Here is a 16,245-nt window from a genome sequence, read left to right as displayed (position 1 = left end):
GTTATTATCTAACTCCTCACATTGGTTTCTTAGGATCCCAAAAGGATTGCCTGGCTCACGGACATCCTGCAGGGGACTGAAGAAGAGGTACGTTGTCGTGTTAGTATACATACATGCACTTTGGAAATGGGCCCACTGCTGCTTACAGCTTTGTCATGAGGCGTGGCCATTTGGATAGCATGCAGATCCACTAACATTAGTATATTTAGCATTCAGCAGCAAAAGTGAACTGCTGTCAATGAACTTCGTCTGTAGAGCCTTGAACCTCAGTCCCTGTTGCTACACAGAGGGCTGTTTGTGTTTCTGTAGTATTTTAATGTTGAACACAATAGCCAAATCAAACCACATTTGACAAAGCACTCAATGGGGTCTCCAGCAATACACCCACCAAGTGTGACGTAGATGATTGGTGATCGAGATAAGCTAAAGACAGACACACAAACTGGGATTATTTGCTTTACAGTTACAATAGCAGTACAAATAATGCACACAATTAACTCACTCAATATAGCCCGTGTGATAGCAAGCATAAAACAAACAACCCACACATGATTTTTTTAAATGATTTCAGAATCTTTTTATTTGAAATGTCAGTGTTCAAGAGAAAATAAAACAGCAATATAAATATTAGCATAAAAATAAGAGAGTAACACAGGGGTATAGCGTGGGGGCTAAGCATTTGATAAGAAAGATAATACAGCAGGATAGAGTAGTATTAATTCAGCAGCGGACGGACGTACACATATATAATATTTATAATCATTTGTTCATATGGACAGAAAGAGAATGAGAGGCATTCTTTCACAAATGCACAAGATAAAATCACCGCAAAAGAACATTAAGAGGTTACAGAAGGATAGAAACATTTCCATATTTTTTTTGTTTTGTTTTGTTTCTTTAAAGGGTGACAAAAGATAGTAGAGAGAAACTGAACACAAAAATATGCGCAACACATATCACAAGTTAACTAGTCTACGTGTGTCACTTTGCTTACTTATCTAAAGTTGTCTTTAATTCATTTATTTACACTGAAGAGTTAGTTGGCTTCCATGGTGCTTAGTTACTACATTGCAACACAAACTGTTGAAGAACATCTCAGATTTTTTTCATTATTGATTCTTTTTTTTTAAACTGGTTTTCTTATTTTTCTTGAAAAACAAAATGCAACACATTCCAGTAGTAAGCCACGCCTTGTGGGAGGGACTTTTTGAAACTGTTGGACTTGATCCCTACTATACAAACAACTGGCTCATACCATCGACAGGACTGTGTGTTTATTTACAGTGGAGAAGAGCCTCAAAGGACCAGGGAGTGGAGTGGAGAGGTGAGTGGCAGAGAGGCTAAGGTTTCTCATGATGCCAATAGAGGAGGGACATTTCAAAGAGCTCTCGAGTGGTATCTCCTCACCAACAGGGACAGCTGTGCTTGGCTCTGTTGACCTCTACCGGGGTCAGTGCATTAGAGAAAGTTTACGGAGTGGGCAGATCAACAGTGGTTCCTCTGTACATTCAGTGGGTAGAGACAATGTTGTTTATCACCCCTCTGGTTGATGTTATGGTGCCACCTCAGTCTGTGAACCCCTCACCACACCCCTTCCACTCCCCCTGACCCAGCCTGCCAGCTGCTTTTTCTCATGCAGTTGTGTCTGGCCAGAGGCCTGAAGGACAGATGGACGGCAAAGTAAAGACTTCATATCTCATACAAACAATTCTTCTATGCTATTGAATCATTATCTCCCAAAGAAAAAAAACATGTTACTGTGTCACATCAAGAAGTTCTTCAACACTTCAGGATAGTGAGGGGTAATACTCAGCCGAGGCCCTAGAGGCCTGTAAAGTGTCTAGATAGTCCTAAGCACTCAAGTGTGTATGCCTTTCCCCAAAGACCAAAGTGATTACTACCCCTTCATTATCTGATCATCAAAATACGAACAGTGCATTTCTCTTTGTTTGGCTCTCAACGTGGGGTAGTGAGTGAGGAGAAGACACAAGCTGGGTGTGAGGAGGAGGGGAGGGTAGAGGGTGCAAGGCAGCGAGACATGTTTGTGCCCATCTGGAGGTGTTATACAAGTAGCCAGTCTCTGCTGCTATACCACCTGCATGGACAGCATGGCTCGTGACTCAATGACACAATCATGCCACCCCACCCTCTGCCAGCACCTTTCTCTGGATGCATGCTCAGATCATTATTTATTTTTTTACTATGCTTAAAAAAGTAATTTTAATTTTGTGTCAAATAAATGCTACATGTGCATTATATTGACCTGCGATTGGAGGGAGGATAACGGATTCAGAATGTCCTCCTCTTTTGCTTTTGTAATGCATAGGTTGCAACTATAAACTAGTATATGTGGTTTGAATCTTAAAGAGCATGCAGAAGAGTTTGTAATACCTGTCGAACAACAGCCTTATATCCACAGGGCTTATGGTTTAAGACCCTGCAAGGCCGACCCTATATAAGAATCTAATGGATGGCAACTAGCATACTTTACAATAGCTGACTTTCCATCTCAGGGAAAGAGCACAATAAATCCAACGTGAAAGACATTAACATTTCATCTCTGAATACATCACTGCGTATAGCATTGTCATCCCAGCAAGGTTCCTTACACTGAATCTCTTTGTCCAAGTTCATTTGATTTTGCCAAAAGAAACAAAAAAAATCACAATAACCCCCCATACCCTGCCAAAATGATCTACCAACAAAGACTATGCGAGCAATACTAAAAATTTAGCACAGCACGGGTTATCAACACTATCAACCGCCTTCAGCACATTCAAGACACTTTTCAAGGAACCATCAACATCTATCCAACGTCCATGTAGTCAAAAGTGATTTGCCGTCATTATTTTGACCGTGGCTAACATGAGTGACAGCAGAGCAGTAAGATACCTTATGGGGGGCTATGGGAGTTTGCATTTATCATCAGATCAGGCCGGGTTCATCATTCCTCCAACTCTACTTCTTCTCCTTCTTGGTTGACTTCTTCTTGGAGGCAGGGGTCTGGGCGGCCTTGGGAGGCTCGGGCTGGGCCGAGACCTGGGCCGGGGGCAGCGCCTGCTGGGCCGCCTGCTGGGCTGTGGCCTGCTGCTGCATCTGCTGCTGCTGGGGGTTTGAGGTCAGGGTGGCCGTGCTCCCGGGGATGTAGACGTTCTGGCGATAGTCGGGCACGTGCTGCAGGGTGAACTGGGGGCTGTAGCGGGTGCTCAATCCCATGGTGCCGGGTCCCAGTGTGCCCGTAGCCTCGCTTACTTCTGGGGGAAAGAGGGACAGAGTGGGGGAATGGACGGGTGGAGAGGAGACAGGGATGAAACTTGTTAGAAAACTAACATTTTGCGTGACAGTGTTTTATTAAAGGAGTGGAATTAAAATAGGTCATTAGAGAAGATTAAACCAATAAATGAGATACTTAATTGAAGGTAGATGCTGTGTGAATTTTACATTTGTTATAAACATATTCCACTGCTCAGGCAAAACTTGAGGATGCAGTGAACTAACGCAGCAGTAGAAAAATATAAACAAAAAAGACAAAAGAGGTGTCACACAGTTGTTTGTGCAAAGCTATTTTTTTCTGATCAAAGATGATGATACCGTCTCCCCAACATACTCCTCAGTGTTTCTGGTTTTCTTTCATGCATTCCCTCAGTGTGTGCGTGCGCATGACGTAGCTGCTCGGCTCATAATTCTCCCCTAACCCCTGCATTGCAGAACCAAAGACACAAATGCTCCCTCCCCCATCCTGTAGCTCCTCTCAGCCTATATAAACACATATGCACACAGAAACTGTCCTGCTGCTAACTGGCTTCTAAAACGTCACATGCAGTATCTGAAAACACATTTTATAATACATCTTTCTGCACTTACACGATGCTTTGTTAACTGATTGCACTGTGCTGATGAACACAGTGGCAGTAAGTATAGGCCAGAGATGTTCAATATTTAACACAGACTATTTGATTATTTCTTCCTGATGGCACTATCTGTTAATTCTGTCTAACTCTGTGCTGACGTGCACGTCACCACAATGCCCAAGACAGAGTCTTTTCTCTCGCTGTTCACTGCAATGGAAAAATTCCACACAACGTCCGGTGCAGTGTCCAAGAGGGGGGAGGGTGTGATTATGTGTGTAGAGGGAGAGAGATGTGGTTTGTCATTGGTTTAAAAAACAGTGGAAACAATGACTTGAACATATTTTGGATTAAATCATGTCAAGTTAGTCCCTCTGTCATTTCTGACTATTTTTTATGTTATTATTAAGGCTTCCACAGTAAAAGCCCACAGATGAATAACTGTGTTGTTAACATGTCTCTCTGCAGTGCCTGCTTTGGCAGTCACCGCAGGAACAGAGAAATAGGGCAGTAGAAGGAGGACATGTTGTGCAATATGGGAATCTTTAGTTATATATGAGCCTAAAGGAGACATATTACATAATTTTTCATGTAGCTCTGTAGCTTCTGCTTTTGCGAAAACACTGAGCATGTGATGAGTGTTTACAGTGGAAACATGGATCTCTGTCATGTAGTTGAATTCAACAAATCAACTGCAGGTAGCTACGTCAACTGTCTGATAATTATTAACACACAAGCACGAAATGGAAACATCAATGTGGACCGAGAGAGAGCGCCGTATCAATGAGCGAGTCTCGCTATTTGCCCTCCAACCAAACAGGAACCTAAATAAACAACCTTTGCCCGAGCGCCCTCGCTAAGCTTCCGAAGAAAACAACTGGTTTGGAAAAGAGGAGATGAATCGATGGAAGGGAGGAACAGGATGACGCGGTACAGGACTCACCGTTGGCTGCAGCCATCAGCGCCTGGAGCTGCTCAGCCTCAGTTGGGGGTTGTGGCCAGGGCCCAGTTCCCATGGCAACCTCAGGTCCTCCAGTTGCACTGTGGCGAAAACAAGGAGAGAAAAACTGTAAATAACTGGTTGTTGGTCCTCTCCACTGCCTGTGTGTTTAGCTGACTGGTTTGACAGTTGGTGGTTTATGATGTAAAGGCAAAGCAGCTGATGGCCAAATACACAGCCTGAGGGGAACTCAGCAAGGAAAACAGGGATAGTTTACAAACAGGGTGTGTCTCAAACAAATACACACTCTTAAACACACTCCTGTCTATCTGCACACTTACACACAGAAGCAAGCGTGTTCGCGCATTCACACGGTCAACATTGTACGGTGTTCACACTCTCTCCGGTATGACCGTGAGCACTGTGCCGTCTAGCAAATCTTAATAAATATTTAATGATCCCCCTTTCGAAAGGAAATAGCTGTCTGCGTTGTCGCACATGCAGCGCTCAGTAGGCACTGAGCATTTCCATCTGGGCAAATTTCACCTTCAAAGGCGTGTTTATTTAAAGTCTGCAATTTGCATGTGGGGGCAACAAAGGAGAACGCAGACCTGCGATCTATTATGCTCACCTACTTATTTCCACTCAAACTCCTGTGACACCAGGCCAAACTTTACAACTAGATCTAGGTCACAATGCTTTAATCTTGGCTCTGCTCCTCTTTCCAATGTGCCAATAAACCTCTATGTTGATTTTAAGATTGTATTTTGGAGCGATCCTGAAACTGCAGTATGTTTTCTTCAAACTACTGGTACACTGTCAGCGAAATAATACATAAATGTCCCTCCACTTCAGTAGAAGACCAGCAGAAGTCACAACAAATCTTATGAAACCATTATGCAGTGCAAAAACAATATACATGTTTTTAACTTATTCCTCATCCTCCTGAATTGTGCATCTGTGTGTTCAATACATTGGTTGTTTGATGATGAGGGCATTAAGTGGATGATCATTAGGTGTACAGCTTTAAAATGGACAGTAAATGACACATTGAAGTCTGAGAATTCACTATCCGACAAACACAGGCAGTAGCAATACATGAGAAAAACAGGACTATACGCATATAGCTAGTGTGTTAAATAGATGGGACATACAAAGGGACTCTCTGTTCCCTGTTTAAAACCAACTAAAACAATTCTTGGACAAATTGGTCTACATCAGGTTCTCAAGGAAAAGTAAAGGACACAAAGAGGAATTCTAACGTAAAAGCAAGGATTTGTCCAAGAGCAGGTTGCCAGCATTTGCTGCCAAAACTCTGAAGTGGTTCTCAGTTTGGCACCAGAGAGAGACTGAGGCAGAGAGACATGTTTGGCCTGTGCCAGACAGCCAATGAGAAACAGGCTGGGTAAGAGCATGGTCAGTAAAGCCCGGGCAGCCATTTTATGCCTCTTCACATCACTTTAGATGAAAGGGCATGCTTAGTTTGAGCTAAATTAGCATCTAGCTGTACTATAATTTTCTGTGGTTGTGTTAAGCGCTTCCTGTGGTCGGGATTATCACTTCCTGTGGGCAAGAGTGTCAACTGTGGCCCAGGGGGATGCCACTGGTTGGCCAGACAACAATATTGTTTTCCTCTGCAACCTCACATGGCCTGTTTTATCTCTAAGGATGTGTCTCCTTGTAGAAAATAATTAATTTAATTTAATTCAAGGCCATTAAACCAGTCACATGATGTGCATGCTGGCATCTGACCTCAGGAGTTGTGTATGGAGTGCTGTTTACTGTGTAACCCCTCACCGGTGTTTTAAAGAAATGAATCATGAAACAGCTGTCTGAATTGTCTCTTTCTTGTTGATAAAACACATGAAAAAGCCGCATGTGGTGATGTTGAGCTACAACTATCACAGACACACATCAAAGGCAACACTGTATGGTAAGCCAGTCAGCCTCTGAGAAGTAGAGAAAACAAGAGCTCTCAGGGTATCATGGCTCTATGTATAGCACACATACAAGGCATAACATTAATAGATCTACAAAACACTGCACACAAACTCAAGTGTCACAATCCTTTCTACGCCACAGCAGGCATTGTGGCCTAAGCACATCGATCAACAAACCCCATCAAACTTTTAGGGAGACTAACAGAAGCTATGGGTTAGGTACATCTACACACAGTACAGCACTCAACTGCAGTGCACTACCTACAATATGTTAGACCCTCTGCCCTTATCAGCCGATTTGTGATCAGGTCCTTCTTCCACTGAACAGTGACTTCACAAACCTGAACACTGATCAGCTTCTAAGGACAGAAAGTGACCATTTAGTGTCTACGTCTAAATTAGTACCTTGTCCCACTCTTCGGCGTCCATCGTATGTGTGTACCGTATGGCATGTGGGGACTAAAAACACAACAGGTTATACAGTCTGCAAGAACCATTGTGTATTTGACTGAATGCTGGCGTTAGTGTTAGTTTTCCCAGTGGTATTGTATGACAGTGGTGTTTGTGTCAGTGTGTGTGTCTAACATTTTCCTGACTTGGCTCAAAACAGCATTTTGCCCCAGCTGGTATGTTTCAGGGAGAAAACTTGACTCAGAGAATGTGTTGTGCAATCGTTGTTGTGAAAACTGTTACTGCACTCACTCCATTTTAGCCCACACAATATGGGCAGAGTAGCAATCATTAACCATTGTCATACACAGTCACTAAAACACACGACTGAAATAGATAAAGACAATTAAACTATCGTTTAAGCAAGTCAGTAGGAACTCGCAGATGTGGCAGAAACGGAAAAGGGTGCAAGAAGGATAAATACACAATCCAATCCCCCCACTAGCTCTGGTCACCGTCCCTCATCAGTAGTACTGAGTGATGGCGCACAGGCTGAGAGAGCGCAGAGAGGAGAGCATGAGGGGAGGGGGAGGGGCACTGCGGCAGCCATTTTATAAAGCAGCCAGGATCAAGGCAGAGATGCTCATTCGGTGTAAATCACTGAGCAGAATCATGCAATAAAATCCTCACCGCCGTGTAATTCAAAGTTTGATTCAGATGGTTACATCGTGACTTTGATGTCATCGGCTCTTTACAATCAGCACTCTGCGAGTAGCGAGTTCTTATCACTACCATCCCCCTCTTGTTGTATTCCTCATCCTTCATCACTGCCTGTGTCTTAACGATAAGCTTGCCTCGTGCAGCTCAACATGTCCTTGACATCATTAATTTTTTTTCATCCTATATATGTATATATACTGTATGTATCATATATGTGTGTGTGTGTCTCACTACTCACCCACTAGGTCCAGGTCTTGGTCCCTGTGTGAAGCGCCAGTCATTGTTGGGGGGCTTTTGCTGTAAGGAGAAGAGAAGTTGCAACATGAGTTGTATGTTATATTGCAACAACGGCAAGACGTTTCTGAGATGGGGCTGGTACATCTGTGTATGATGATGATGTATGTCTGTGTGTCTTTCTGTGAATTAGAACATCTTTTCAGTTTTTATGCTTTTTATGCTCAGCCATCTATGTTGTTCTCAAAGCTGTGGAGCATAAAATGCAGCAAGGAAACTCACACACAAACAAAGACAAAATGGGACTCACAAAAAAAACAACAGATCATATAAAAAAAAGAACTACAGGATCACATGACTGTAACATCAGCTATAAAAGCAGAACATGCACATCCACTGCAAGATGAATCTGGGTCAAGAATCGTTGGTGAAGAAACGCAGGCAAAACAGAACTCTCCAGACAAGACTTTTTGGGGGACAGATTGGTGAGCTTCACTGTCAGTTGAGTAACTACAGGGCTCTCATATGATTCTGTTTAATAGAGGCAGAGGATAGAAAGAGTCCTTGGAAGGTAACACTGTTATTTTGATACCAAAACGTCATGGAGATAAGGCAACGATGGTGGCTCAGCAGTCATAAAAGCCTCTCTCTTCTTTATGTGTCCCTGCTTCTCTCTATAAATGTCTTCAAGCCCTTTGCACTCTTGTCCATTTCCACCTCGCTGGCCATACCACCATGTCTTTTCCATCTCTCTAGCTCTTTCCCTCTCTCTCAGGCTCTCTTGTTGTGCAGTGATGCGGTGAATAGACCTTGGCTTGGCTCCAGATTCTGCCGCCTAATCGACACAAGAGCTCCCAGGAGAGAGAAGCCAGTAGGATGATGTGCTGCATTATTAAAAGAGATGTTCTACCCGAGGGAAGGATGGAAAGAAGCAAGAGAGCAGGAGAGAAAACCGAAAGAGTAAATACCTACACAAAAGGAACAGTTGAGACGGGAGCATCTATTAGCATGCAGGTAAACAAGGATCAAATGCTCCGGTGAATGGTCACTTATCGAATGCACAAAAAGAACAGACAAGAGAACACATTTAAAAAAAAAAGGGAAATAGAGAATTGTGTTCAGTATCCATAACAAGTGACTGCCACACCAAACAAAAAAAGAATTACAGAGAACTCAACAGCTACCTAAAGGGGAGAGAAAGAAGCAACTTTGGTATATTGTCTGCTCTACTAAGATATATGAAGGACACTGCAAACAGCAAAGGGGAGTCAGAATGATAATGTGCTAAGCAAGTTGCATCACATTCAGTGTTTGTTGAATAAACCAACTATTGAACAATGATCCATGTAGTGTTGAGTGAAAATATCTGATAGTCCATTTCCTTTCAATGTTGTCTATAAAAGGGTCCGTTTCACCTTGGTGGCTACTCAACCCAATCAGTTGAGTGTTAAACACTCAAGAAAAGTGCGCTTAGATATATCTATATAACAAACTGTAATGCCAGAATTCACAAGCTGTCATTGCAACATAAACCCATAGAGGACGAGGATGAGCATGGGCATTTTTGAACTCTTGTCCTCCCTTTAGAGGTCAATGTTTCGAGTTTAAAAGTGGACTCAGAGATGCATTACGTGGGCGTGCAAGTCTGTCTGAGCTTCAGGATAGAGAGAAGAATCTGCACTGTGTGGAGGCAAACCTCCACAGAGAGGCCCAGCATTCCAGCTGTGTGACTCGCACTCACCACACAAACACACACAGACACACGCGTGTCCATCCAAGGTCTAATCCCATACAAGCATGTGGAATAAAGGGTAACAGTGGAATACGTGGCCCCAGTACTTACTTAAGGTAAACAGTACTGTATCTTGCATAATTCAATATGGTCAATAATAATGCATATCTGCTCAAGAAGAAAGTTAAACTTCTTCTTTTCACTCAGTCGGATAACAAACTGTAAAGAGTTGCTGCGTCCTTATGTTGTTTAGGCAACAACAGTTGCCAGGGAAAGCAACAAACCAGATCTAGTGACATGCAGGGATCAAAATATAATTGACTTTAGTTCCAGTTATCTGAACATCTTAAGATGTGCTTGTTTTTGTTCTTACACGTTCAATTTAAAAGGTTGGAGATAGAGAGTGGATGTACACTAGTCAGGGAGACTAGGTCAATGGAGAGAGAAGAAGGGATTACAGCTCTACGGGCCCTGATTCTCATACAATTGAAAGACTTTCATACCAGCTGTGAAGCTTCATACACTGTCAGTATGCTTCCCTTCCATCTTTATATTGAACCAAAGAGCTTTGAAGGCTCTCCAGGTGCTTTACAACCTGACAGAGTCCCTTAGCTACCACAAGACAATACTGTATACAACAGTTGAATAACTATCATATAAAGAGATGATACGATATTCAATATGTGTGATTATGTGAGCACCGGATTTAACAGCAGGGATAAACTGGAGTGATCAGCTCATGGGCACATCTGGACTTCATCCAGCATGTTCGAAGAAATGTGAGCTAAAACATCTGGTTTACTGCTTAACCACTTCTCTATTGTGATGCACAAAGGTTTATCAGCTGTGCAGAACAAATACATTATCATCCATTTCTCTCCATGTGACATGGGTGAAACAATACAGTACATGCAGATACTCACTTCACACATGCAGGTCTATCTGATACTATTAGTAAAAGGTTCAGTTTCCGACCACATGCACACATTATATTGATGTTAAAAGAACCGTGGCTAAACTATAGGTGCTCCATCTGAACAGAGGACATATTGTCTGTTCTGTTGCTCTGATCCATTTAAACATGCTTAGACATACACACAGTAACTATATCATAACCTTCAGCACAAAGACAATTATTATGCCTGCAGAAATCTCAAGATATAAAGAAAAATAGAATGTGTTACCACTAAAATTCATTATATTGTGAATTCATTACAAGGGAAAGACTGAGCACTGTGAGCTGCTTGATTTAGATATTCCTCTCCTTTAAACAAACATCATGACTCAACTCACAAAACCCCTGAGGACGGTTTTTCTGAACCGCATGAGCCAGTTTGTCGCATGTGCAGCTACGCCATCCATATTAAAGTGTATTTACAAAACACTCGGCCGAACTCAGTGCACGTGCCAACTCTTGTAAACTCCCACAGGCTGAAAGACTGAACTAACACATGGTCATGCGACTATTCAGATCCTGCTTTGAGTTTATACATGTGCTTGTATAGAGAGGAGAATAGCTGTAAAGATTGAAGTGAAGAGGCAACTTAGTTAGTCAGTTAAACTCGTGACATCAGGATTGCATGGCAGCTTCGAGTCAATGCAAAGAGAAATATTTTGCAGGCCAAGTGAGAGCAAATAAACATTTTAATTTTGTTCACTAATGTTTCTAAGATCATTATGATTATCCCCCAAACTTTCTGTGTTCGCACATGGTTAAAACCAAAACAGCACACTGCTGATGAATAGAGCATACACACACACTGACGATTGGGTACGGAGGCCCCAGGGTCCTGCTAAAGTTACTGGAGGCTCCTCGTGCCCGGCTTTTTCTACACACAATCTCACACTCGAGCACATAAACACCCACAGTGATGGCAGCAGCTCTAAAGCCATTATAGCCTGCGCCGTCTGTCGCCATGGCACACGTGCGTAAAGAGCCATCCTTCTTTTATTTTTCTCGAGCCCTCCCTCTTTTTTCCTCTGTTGTCCGCATCGACACGTGTCACTAGAGCAAGGAGACAGATGGTATCCTGCCGACCTCAGGAACAACCTAATGCAGCACAAGAGAATGTCTATGTAATATAGACTCATGAGATAGAAGGTAATCTCATGGATATACAGACACAAGGGTAAGGATCCTGTTGTTGTGTTGAGAAGAAAAAGCTATCACCAAAACACCACAGCAACAATAATAATCTTCAATCATACTCTATATTACACATGACATGGTTAAGGATGAATGGACTTTTTTTCATTGCATCCCATGAAGTGACTCATACTGGTGACAACCCTCTCTGCAATCTTCTATCACTGTGTTTCCTTTACGTCAAAGCACTAAATGGATCATCTGTCTCTCATGCATGTGACTATTATGTGGTTAGCTTTGCTTCACACCCCACAAAAGTTTAAAAAAAAGTGAAAATAGAAATGTCTGTGCAGCATTTACACAGTAAAAACATCCTCACTCATATGATGCAGAGTCCTGGAACCAATCACCTAAAGTTCAGAGGACAACAGGAAGTTAGGGTTCAAGCCACTGACCCCATGAATTCCTGTTTTTCAGCTACTGCTTTATTCTTTGACTCCTCCACCCCTACCATGACCATTTTCTTTCCTTGGCCCTTTCCTCTCTTTCCCCCCATCTCACCGCCTGTCATCCTGTTCCCCTCTGTCTCCCAGCCATTACACTGAGCCAACACTGCAGGATATTTTCATCTGTCTGTCTCTTCCTCTCCATCTGTTTGGAGCACTTATGTGTCCACCTCTTTTGACATTTCCTCTCCAACTACTGTTTTTCTGCCTGACTATCTGAAACTTTCTATCCATAAGGAACAACTCCTCTCTGTCGTTTAGTTACTTGAAGTCAGTGATAGTAAGAACACATGTCCTAGCCTCAGGTTAAATGACATATTAAAATGTTCTTCACCCTTCCCAAACCTGTGTCAACAAAGAGCTCTTTTGCCATGTAGACAGAGAGCCTCCAGATGAAACAAGGGAGGTTTTAAAATACTGAATAGCTTTGTAATCTAGATTAAATGGTAAAAATATAACATTACAAAATCAAAACTGCATGTGAACAACATTTTTTAAACACTTAATGCATTTCCTGAACCCATATATAGACACTGAAACACCTGTGATGGTCTTATCCCACAATGGCACATCCCACCAATGCCATGCTTGCTCTAATCCCTCACCTCACAGGCTGAGTTCATAAGGTGCTTCCTGCTGAGTGTCATGTTGAGCGTGTTGTTGTGACTCAGCGTGTTGTTGTGACTCATCATGGGTGTCTTCATAAATACAAAGTCACTCCGGCTGGATAGGGTGGAGTAACAGGGCCTGTAGGTGCGTGTGTTCGGGTCCTGGTTACCACCCACCACCTCCATATATCGTATGGGCCCATCAGTATTGAGCTGCAGGTGTAGGTCCTTGCTTGGCCTCTGATGGTAGCGGCTGGACCTATGACGACCGTAGCAGCAGCAGTCAGAGTCGTCGAGCCCTGAGTCACGGTGCCTTAGGCAACGTACCATAAGAATGACAAAAGTGATAAAGGACACAGCTGATACAGAGGCTAGAGCGATGATGAGGTAAAAAGTGATGTCCGACATCCCAGTGCGGTGGTAGAAAGGTGTGTGGTGAGGCCTTGCCGGAGCATCATTAATCGTGCCTTTCTCATCGACAGTTACTGTAATGTTCACGGAACTGGACTTCGGCGGGTCACCATTGTCCTGAATGATGACCACGATGTCATAAGTCGAGCCCTCTTCCTCCTCTGCCCATTTACGGGCTGTGCGGAGCTCACCATTGTGGGCCCCAATACGGAACATGCCAGCATTTGGTCCAGGGACGATGGAGTAGAACAACCATGCATTGTGCCCACTGTCTGCATCCACCCCTACAAGTTTATTTACGAGGTGCCCTGGGCCCACGGATGGGGGCACAGTTAACTGTATTCCTTTGTCTTTTGGGTAGGAGGGGTGAACAATCACTGGCACATTGTCATTCACATCCACCACAAAGACATGCACCGTGACATTGGCTGTCCTTTGGGGCACTCCGGCGTCCCGAGCCTGCACCTCAATACGGAAAGCTTTAAGCTGTTCATGATCCAGAGAGCGCATGCTGTAGATGTGGCCACTCTCTGGGTTAATATAGACATAAGATGAGATGGGTGAGCCCTGGACCATGCTGGGAAAGACAGAGTAGGAGATGCGAGCATTGTCACCAAGGTCTGGATCAGTGGCCGAAACAGCAGCAATGGGGGCACTGGGAGCATTGTTCTCTGGGATGTCAACAGAGTATGAAGGCTGGGAGAAGGTGGGAGCATTGTCATTTACATCAGAGAGCTTCACCACAAAGGTGGTTTGTGATATAAGGGGAGGGGAACCGGCATCAGTGGCCTTGATGACCACTGTGTACTCTGGGACAGTCTCACGGTCCAGGTTTCCAGCAGTGGTGAGGCTGTAATGCATGCCAAAAGCTGAATTAAGTTTAAATGGTAAACCTGGTTGGACAGTTAATGTAACCTCCCCATTTACAGAAGAGTCCAGGTCCCGTGCACTTATGAGTGCTATCACAGTCTCTGGGGCCGAGTCCTCTCTGATAGGACTAGTTAGTTTTGTCAGTGTTACCTCTGGTGCGTTGTCATTCACATCAATGATGTCCACTATGACGTTACACGACCCCTCCATAGCGGGGGAACCACCATCTCTGGCCTGCACCGTGATGTGGTATGCAGTGGCTTTCTCGTAATCCACATCCCCCTTCACACGGATCTCCCCGCTTTTAGAATCCACACTGAAAAGGTTGAAAACTCGTTCTGGTGTGTACTTACTAAAAAGGAAAGATATTTCTCCGTTGTTACCCGAATCCGCGTCAGTCGCGTTCAATTTTGTCACTAAAGTGCCCCGTGCAACATTTTCTAAAAGCCTAACTTTCTTTACCGGCTCGTCAAAGACTGGCGCATTGTCATTTACATCCAGAATTTTAATGAGCATAAGTGTTGTGCCAGATTTCACCGGCTGGCCTCCATCTATCGCAGTGAGCAAAAGGCGAAACGAGGCCTGCGTCTCCCTGTCCAAAGGTTTATCCACCAGCAGCTCTGGAAACTTACTGCCGTCACTTTTAGTTTCCACTTTCAAAATAAAAAAGTCATTATCTGCGAGATGGTAAGTATGTAACGAATTGGTACCCACGTCCGGGTCGTGCGCGCTCTCCAAACGGAACTTGGTTCCTGGCGCGGCCGCCTCTGATATCTCCAGAGAAATGTTGCTGGTTGAAAACTGCGGTGCGTTGTCATTCACATCCAGAATGTCCACCACGACGCGATGAATGTCTAAAGGTTCCTCCAGAAGTATTTGAAGATGTAGTGAACATGCTGAACTTAGTTCGCACATTTGCTCCCTGTCAATTGTTTGCTTGATGACCAAATCGCCGGTCGCCTGTTTCACCTCAAAATACTGCGTTGTGGATTCCGAGACCACCCGCAATCTCCTCTGAACAATCCCCTGAGCAGTAAGACCCAAATCTTTAGCGATATTCCCAACGACAGAGCCCGGTCTTAGTTCCTCCGATACGGAATAGCTGAGCTGAGCCGAGGCGCAGGAGAGGCACGCTAGATAAAAGCAGAGCCTCCGCAGCCTCCCTCCTCCGGAGCGCTTCCTCTGTTTGGAGTCCATTGTGCTGCGCTCCGAGGATCGGAGAACGGGAAAGTTTTTAACTTCTTCTTTCACCGTAACGTATCCATAGTAATGTTACAACGAGGCGGCCAGGCTTGATATTACACATTTCCTTTTTAAAAATAGAGCGATGGGAAGTTTTGATGTGATCATTTCGCCCGTCTTTAAAAAAAAACGAGGGCGAAAATCAAAGTATTTTCTCCCTTCGCTGAAACTCCCTGCTCTGTCTCTGCCTCGCTTCACACATGGGCGGGGAGAGGCCACAGAGGCCTCCCCCATTGGCGGGCAGGGCTGGACCAGCTCTGTCACACAGCTCACACACAGTGAAAACTTTCCAGTGACTCCACTTCCACTGGCAGGCGAGTATCACACTGATGCTCATTGGAAAAGTTTGAGAAGACAAGAACAACTGAACAACAGCTGTCATGACTGCTGAAAATTGCATTTTTCTTAATCCAAGAAAAAATATGGAAAAGAGATGCTATCTTAATGTTATATGGTGTAAACATGCAGATAGACCTCCTCATTATCAAAACAGAGCAGTGTGCTAAGCAGCTGTTATTTATAGCAATTCTATTTGCATCCGCAGGGTGGCATTGTTTCCAAAAAGGCTTTCCCCTAAAACGTAAGTAAATGTGAAGTTACAAAGAGACTTCATTAAGAAGTACAAATTAATGAATAAATAAAACACAAGCTATAAAAAGAAGACGATCATTTTTAGATAGAGGCCATTTAGCCTAAATCAACGAGCAATGATTTGTTA

General features: G+C 43.7%; 1 protein-coding gene across 29 annotated transcripts in view; it reads right to left on the bottom strand.

Annotated features, from left to right (window-relative positions):
- Positions 1-558: 558 nt before the first annotated feature.
- Positions 559-16,245, bottom strand: part of LOC137791955 (protocadherin gamma-C5-like) — a 220,533-nt gene continuing 204,846 nt past the window's right edge. For 10 of the 29 annotated variants that reach the window (XM_068587348.1, XM_068587293.1, XM_068587283.1 and 7 more), the window contains exons 2-5: positions 8,077-8,135; positions 7,134-7,187; positions 4,792-4,889; positions 559-3,254 (exon numbers count right to left, since the gene is read on the bottom strand). In XM_068587348.1, coding sequence (XP_068443449.1) covers positions 2,959-3,254; positions 4,792-4,889; positions 7,134-7,187; positions 8,077-8,135 — 507 coding nt within the window. In that variant the 3' untranslated portion in view covers positions 559-2,958. Of the gene's footprint in view, positions 3,255-4,791; positions 4,890-7,133; positions 7,188-8,076; positions 8,139-13,001; positions 15,827-16,245 lie in introns of those variants that run through there. The other 19 variants (XM_068587391.1, XM_068587377.1, XM_068587411.1 and 16 more) reach the window with 7 other exon arrangements.

This window comes from Clinocottus analis, unplaced genomic scaffold (assembly GCF_023055335.1).
Source record: "Clinocottus analis isolate CAN_PGR_092001 unplaced genomic scaffold, fCliAna1.0.p SCAF_10, whole genome shotgun sequence".
NCBI lineage: Eukaryota > Metazoa > Chordata > Actinopteri > Perciformes > Cottidae > Clinocottus > Clinocottus analis.
Note: the sequence above shows the minus strand (reverse complement) of the source record. Positions and strands in the feature narration are given on the sequence as shown.